General features: G+C 35.2%; 1 protein-coding gene across 1 annotated transcript; it reads left to right on the top strand.

The window, feature by feature from the left end:
* Nucleotides 1–542: 542 nt before the first annotated feature.
* LOC115503945 (activating signal cointegrator 1-like) lies at nucleotides 543–1,046 on the top strand. The gene has a single exon (XM_032594900.1). The coding sequence runs from the start codon at nucleotides 572–574 to the stop codon at nucleotides 1,022–1,024; it is 453 nt and encodes a 150-aa protein (XP_032450791.1). The 5' UTR covers nucleotides 543–571; the 3' UTR covers nucleotides 1,025–1,046.
* The last annotated feature ends 6,497 nt before the right edge of the window (nucleotides 1,047–7,543 follow it).

Genomic DNA, 7,543 nt, shown 5'->3' with positions numbered 1-7,543 from the left:
AAAGGACAGAGGGACCAAATACAGAATAGACTGATGTTCTTACACAAGGCCACTCCTTCAAGAGTGGAAAAGGTTGATGTTTTACTAATTTCATGGAAGCAAACACAAAAAGTCAAACACAGTGAAAAGACAGAGAAGTATAATCCAAACAAAAGAACAAGACAGATCTTCAGGAAAATGAACTGAATGAAAAAGAGATAAGCAATCTATGTGATAATGTGTTCAAAGTAATGGTCATAAATAGGCTCACTGGACTTGAGGAAAGAGAGGATGAACTCACTGTGGGAACGTTAGACAATGTAAAAACAAAACAAAACAAAAACCAGTAAGAGTTGAAGAATACCAGTCATGGTAACTGCAAACCCAAAACCTGTAATAGATGACAAAAAATAAAAAGTAAGCTAAACATAACACTACAAAACTCATAAATTACAAAAAAGTGGAGCAAGAAGAAAGGAACAGAGAGGAACTACAAAAACAACCAGAAAACAGTGGACAGGATCAGAACTAGAGTTGAACTCCTATTGGCACCAGTTGCGAATCCAGGACCAAGAATTTCAGGAAGGCTTTGATGGTGGCTGGTGCCTCTCTATGCATTAGCCCTGGGCTTCTCTGCTTGTCAGAGGGATCAAAAGGGTGGAGGGCAGAAGTTGGTACATTTCCTCACAGAGGGCGTCTTTGGATAGCAGTCACAGCCAAAAGACCTTCCCCTCAAGAACTCTCAGAACTCCAGACTACATATTGTCTTCTTCGTGGGAGAGACATGGAATTTCCCAACGACTATCCATCAGGTTGTCTTCTGGGCTGTATGGACCTCATTGACTGCTTGTCCCAGAAGCAGTTTAAGGAACAGTATCCAGACATGAGTCAAGAATCTTATTCTCCATTTGTTTTCATCTGCACAAATCCCCAGGAAATGATTGTGAAGTTTCCTATTAAAGGAAATCCAAAAATCTGGAAACTGGATTCCAAGATCCATCAAGGAGCAAAGAGGGGGTTAATGAAGCAGAATAAAGCTGTCTGACCCAGGGGAAAAGGAGCTATACAACATAGTGGAGTTTTGTATACTAAAAATGCTATCCGCTGGTCCTTTGGAATTGAAGCATAAGAAATCTAAAGGCTTGGTGTCAGGCTTGAATCTTTCAGAATTTAAACTCTTACCTAAATCTGTATATTTTTCTTAAAGAGTGGGATTCTTACTTTATGTAGTAGGTCCGAAAGCAGGTCCACAGACCTAAAGACACAAATAGCTGAAAGTGAAAGGATGAGAAAACAGTTATGCATTTGGAGGCAAACAACAATGAAAACAACCTAGGATAGCACTACTTATATCAGACAAAATAGACTTTAAAAGAAAGACTGTGGTAAGAGACAAAGAAGGGCATTGTAAAATGATAAAGGGATTAATCCTTCAAGAGGGTGTAACAATTGTAAATACCTAATACATGCAGCAAATATTGATGGATATAAAAAGAGGAATTTATGGTAATACAGTAACAGTGGGGAACTTTAACACCCAACTTACATCAGTGAATAGATCTTCCAGGAAGAAATCAATAGGAAATGGTCTCTGTGAAAGAGATTTAGATCAGATGGACATAAGAGACACATACAGAACACTCCATCCTAAAACAGCAGAATACACATTCTTTTCAAGTGCATGTGGAACATTCTCCAGAAGGATAACATATTAGGTCACAAATCAAGTCTCAATAAGTTTAAGATTTAAATCATACCATGCATGTCTTCTGAGCACAGTTGGTAAGCAATTAGAAATAAATCATAAGGAAAAAAAAAGGAAAAAACACAAACACATAAACAACATGGTACTAAGCAACCAGTTGGTCAATGAAAAAAAAAAATCAAAGAAGAAATTAAAACAAAAATACCTATAGAGAAATTAAAATGGAAATAAACAGACTTAAAATCTTTGAGATACAGTTAAAAGAGTTCAAAAAGGGAAGTTCATAGTAATACTGGCCTACAGGAAGAAACAGGAAAAATCTCAAATGAACTATCTAATCTTACACTTGAAAAAAAAAAAGAACAAACAAAACCCCAAACTAGTAGATGAAATAATAAAGATCAGAGTGGAAATAAATGCAATACATACTTAAAAAAACTAGAAAAGATCAATAAAACCAAGGGCTGGTTCTTTGAAAAAATAAAATTTATAAACCTTTAGCTAGACACATCAAGAAAAAAAAGGACACATTTAATAACATAAACAAAAGGGAAGAAGTAACAACCAACACCACAGAACTACAAAGGATTGTAAGAGATTACTATGAAAAATTCTATGTCAGAAAATTGGACAACATAGAAAAACTGGATAAATTCCTAGAAACATACATTCTTCCAAAACTGAATCAGTACAGACCAATTACTAGTAACAAAATTAAATGAGGAATCAAAAGTTCCCAAAAAAACAAAATCCAGGACCAGATGAATTCACAGGTGAATTTTATCAAACATTTAATCAGAGTTAACACCTAGTCTCCTCGAACAATTCCAAAAAAAAAAAAAAAAAAAAAAAAAAGAAAAAGAAAAGAAAAGTAAGGAAACCTTCCAAATGCATTCTATGAGGCCAGCCTTAGCCTGATAATAAAACTGAAAAAAGAAACTAAAGAAAAACAAAAACAAAAACAAAAAACAGGCTAATGCTTGATGAACATAGATGCAAAAGTCCTCAACAAAATACTAGCAAATGCCATTCGATAATACATTAAAAGGATTATTCACCATGATCAAGTAGAATTTATTCTAGACATGCAAGGATGGTTCAATATTTACATATCAATCAATGTGATACATATCAACAAAACAAAGGATAAATACCATATCATGATCTCTAGGGATGTGGAAAAGGCATTTGACAAAATTCAACTTTCATTCACGATAAAACTGTCAATAAAGTGGGTTTAGAGGGAACATACCTCAACGTTATAGAGGACATATATGAATACATAGCTAACATTATACTGAAAGCTTTCCTCTAAGATAAGAAATAAGACAAGGATGTCCACTCTTGCCTCTTTTATTCGACATAGTACTGGAAGTCATAGCCACAGCAATCACAAGAGAAATAAAAGGCATCCAAATTGGTAAGAAAAATTAAAAGTCAGTATTTGTGGATGGTATGATACTATATATAGAAAACCCTAAAGACTACAACAAAAAACTATTAGAACTAATTAAGTAGAGTTGAAGGATACAAAATTAATACACACAAATAAGCTGTGTTTCTATACAATAAAAATGAAGTAACAGAGAAATTAGGAAAACAATTATATTTACATGAAAAAGAAGAAGATACCTAGAATAAACTGAACCAAGGAAATGACACATCTGTACTCTGAAAACTATAAAATACTGATGAAAGAAACTGAATACAACACAAACAAGTTGAAAGATATTTCATGTTCATGGACTGGAAGAATGAATATTGTTTAAATGTTCACACTACCCAAAGCAATCTACAGATTCAATGCAACCACTATTACACTAGCAACAGCATTTTTCACAGAACTAGAAGAAATAATCCTAATCTTTGTATGGAGACACTAAAGACTGAGAAGCCAAAGCAAACCTGAGAGAGAAGAACAAAGTTGGAGGTATCACAATCCCAGGTTTCAAGACATACAAAGCTGCAGTATGGTACTGTCATAAAACTAGACACATAGGTCAAGAGAACAGGATAGAGAGCCCAGAAATAAATGCACACTTACATGGTCAATAAATGTATAACACAGGACACAAGAATATACAATGGAGAAAAGACAGTGTCTTAAATAAATACTGTTGGGAAAACTGAACAGCTACATGCAAAAGAATGATACTAGACCTCTTTCTTACATCATACACAAAAATTACTCAAAATGGATTAAAGACCTAAATGTGAACATAGAACCATAAAAATCCTAGAAGAAAACATTGGCAGTAAATTCCTTGACATTGGGCATTGCAACTGATTTTATAGATGCATCTCCTCAGGGCAGGGCAACAAAAGTAAAAATAAACTATTGGGACTCTGCCAAGATAAAAAAGCTTTTGTACAGTGAAGGAAACCAACAAAACTAAAGAGGAAATCTATTGAAGGGGAAAATATATTTACAAATAATATATCCAATAAGGGGTTAATATCCCAAAATATATAAACAACATAAATAACTCAACACTAAAGAAAGCAAATAATCTGATTAAAAATGAGCAGAGGGCCTGAATAGACTTTTCTCCAAAGAAGACTTACAGATGGCCAACAGATAAGTGAAAAGATGCTCAATGTCAGTAATCATCAGGGAAATACAAATCAAAGCCACAATGAGCTGTCACCTTACACCTGGCAGAATGGCTAGAATAAAAAAGACAAGAAATCAGTGTTGGTGAGAATGTGGAGAAAGGGGAATTCTCATGCACTGTTAGTGGGAATGTAAACTGGTGCAATAGTACAGGGGTTCTTAAAAAAATTAAAAATAGAAATATTATATAACCCAGTAATTCCACTACTGGGTATTTACTCAAAGAAAACAAAAACACTTAACTCAAAAAGATATATGCACTCTTATGTTTATTTCAGCATTATTAGCAATAGGCAAGATATGGAAGCAATCCAAGTCTCCTCTTCCACTGATGGATGAATGGATTAAGATGTGGTGTGTGTGTGTGTGTGTGTGTGTGTGTGTGCGCGCGCGCATGTGCACATACACACAAAAGGTGGAATATTAACCATAAAAAAGTATGAGATCTTGCCATTTGCAACAATATGGGTGGATCTAGAGGATACTGTGCTAAGTGAAATGAGTCAGAGAAAGAGAAATATATAATTTCACTTATATTTGGAATCTAAGAAACTAAACAAATAAACTCAAATGCAGAAACAGATGCATAAATACAGAGGAGAAACTGATGGTTGTCAGAGAGTAGTGGGCAAGGGGATGGGCCAAATGAGTGATGGGGAGTGGGGAGTACAGGCTCCCAGTCATAGAATGAGTATGTCACAGGGGTAAAAGTTACAGCATATGGAATATAATCGATGGTACTGTAAGAGTGTTGTATGGTGCCAGATGGTAGCTATACTTGGGGTGAGTACAGCGTAACATATACAACATAACAATGTTGAATCACTATGTTGTATGCCTGAAACTAATATAACATTGTGTATCAACTATACTTCAGTAAAAACAAGAGAAAAAAGAGAGAAAACTCAAGTAAAATCAGAAATGAAAGAGAAGTTACAAGGGACACCACAGAAATATTAAGGATTATAACAAGAATACTATGAACAATTAAATGCTAACAAATTGGGCAACCTGGAAGAAATGGATAAATTGCGAGAAATACCTAATCTTCTAAGGCTGAATCAGAAATAGAAAATATGAACAGAATAATTACTAGTAATGAAATGGAATTGGTAAACTCCCAACAAATTAATATAACACTGTATATTAATTATACTTGAATAAAAACAAACAAAAAATACTTTTAGCAAACAAAAGCCTAGGACCAGATGGCTTCATAGGTGAATACCATCAAACATTAAAGAAGAGTTAATATCTATCCTTCAAAAACTACTCCAAAAATTGAAAGTGGAAGGAATGCTTCATAATTGATTCTATGAGTCAAGCATCACCCTGATACCAAAACTAGAGAAAGACACCATAAAAGAAAAGTATAAGCCAATATCTGATCAACACATGCAAAAATCTTCAACAAAATACTAGGAAACTAAATTTAATGATAGGAGAGGAGAGGCAAAATGGGTGAAGGAGATTAAGAGGTAAAAAATTTCAGGCATAAACTAAATCACAGAGATGAAAATTACAGCATAGGGAATATAGTCCTTGAGATTGTAGTAACTGTGTATGGTGAAAGATGGTGAGAACATTTATTGTGGTAAGCCACGTGTAATGTATAGAATTGTCAGATCACAATTTGTACACCTGAAACTAATATAACCTTGTATGTTAATTTACTTAAATTAGTAAAAACTAACTAGAAAAAATTATGTGAAAGTCCCTCATCTATATTTAAGTCATACACACAATTATTGTTACAATTAAAAAAATGATTCTAGATAAAATTTAGGAAGGGTTGAAGGCTTAATTACACTCTAAACCACGGTGCCCTATACTCAAGAGAACTAAGCAGGTGTGTAGAACATGGTGAAAATCGTAAACACCTTATGTTTCTCTATGGACTGAAGGGATGATGCCCCTTCTACTTAAGATTTCTGACAGTTAATAGATTCCCTAAGGCCCGGTCTAAGAAGCTACAGTTGGACAATTGGACAACTCCACTATCTTAGATAGTTGCCCTGTTTACACGGTTCAGAAACATTGCATTCAACAGCAAGTCCCTGTGTGCATTTTGGTTTTTTTTCTCCAAGGTCCGGTAATCTATACTCATCTGCATGTGGCTATCATGTAGCCTGGCAAGTTAATTGTATTGCTTCTCTGAAATTAGCATCGCTGTACCATGAACAACTCCTGAGCAGCACTTCCGTTTGCTACCGTAGCTGAATTTCTCTCCCTGGCCACATTTCACATTCTTGCCTAATCTGTTTTGGTTTCTCAATTTGCTCCATGGGTTGGCAGGCATAATTTACGGGGCCACTGGCTGGCTGTGGTTTAAGGCTACTTACACCCTCAGCTTTCAGGCTTGGTGGCTCCACTAGTCCACACATTCCCTAATGTCCTCTTCACGTCCATATTTCCCTGCTTGTGTAAACAAAGCCAAAGTTAACTGAGTCAGACACTATTCCCTTTGCTGTTCTGTGGAGAGTAGAATGAGAGCCTGTAACCATTTGGAAAAACAAACCAACCAGCCAACCAATGAAAAAACCCAACAACGAAACACTGCTTAGTAAAAACATGAGGCCAGAGGGATTTCAACTCAGCAGAGTGAGTGATTCTAATGACCAAGTATTCAGGCTCTTTTCATGTGGACTTTAATTTTGGGGGAATGTAAGAGTGTCACACAGAGAACATGTTAAATGCAAAGGCAGCTAGATAATATGACAGGGTTATTGGGGCAATCAACATGGGAAAACTCTGGTTGAATTTGGGTGACCTACGGGGACCAGCAATAAGAAAATCACTTTTAATACTGCACAGTTAGTTGTCCTGCCGAGGGGAAAATGCCATATCCCCTTCTCTTTTAGGTAAAATAGTAGACCATCTGTGTCAGCAAGGTGACATGCATTCAGGATTTTATAAATCCAGTAGCTGGTCCGCACATTTTCTACAGCTTATTTCTACATTTATAACAATTTTGCGAGGTTGATAGTACACCAGTTTCATAGGTGAAAAACAAAAGGAAATTCAGAGATAATAAAGTAATTCATAACTGATGGCATTATATTAACTATATATTATATAACATATACCTATAATATTTATCATATTAATAAATGAAATTTTGCAGGTTCAGTAACTGATTTGGAGGGAGTCTTTGTATCTCTGAATTCCATATTCTTACCAGTGGAGTACTTTGTTTGTGTTTCATTTTTGTTTGGGTTTAGTCTCATAAACTTTTGGAGGACCTC

This window comes from Lynx canadensis, chromosome A1, assembly GCF_007474595.2.
Source record: "Lynx canadensis isolate LIC74 chromosome A1, mLynCan4.pri.v2, whole genome shotgun sequence".
In the NCBI taxonomy this organism is placed as follows: domain Eukaryota; kingdom Metazoa; phylum Chordata; class Mammalia; order Carnivora; family Felidae; genus Lynx; species Lynx canadensis.
The sequence above is the reverse complement of the archived record's forward strand: the minus strand, read 5'-3'. Positions and strand labels throughout refer to the sequence as shown.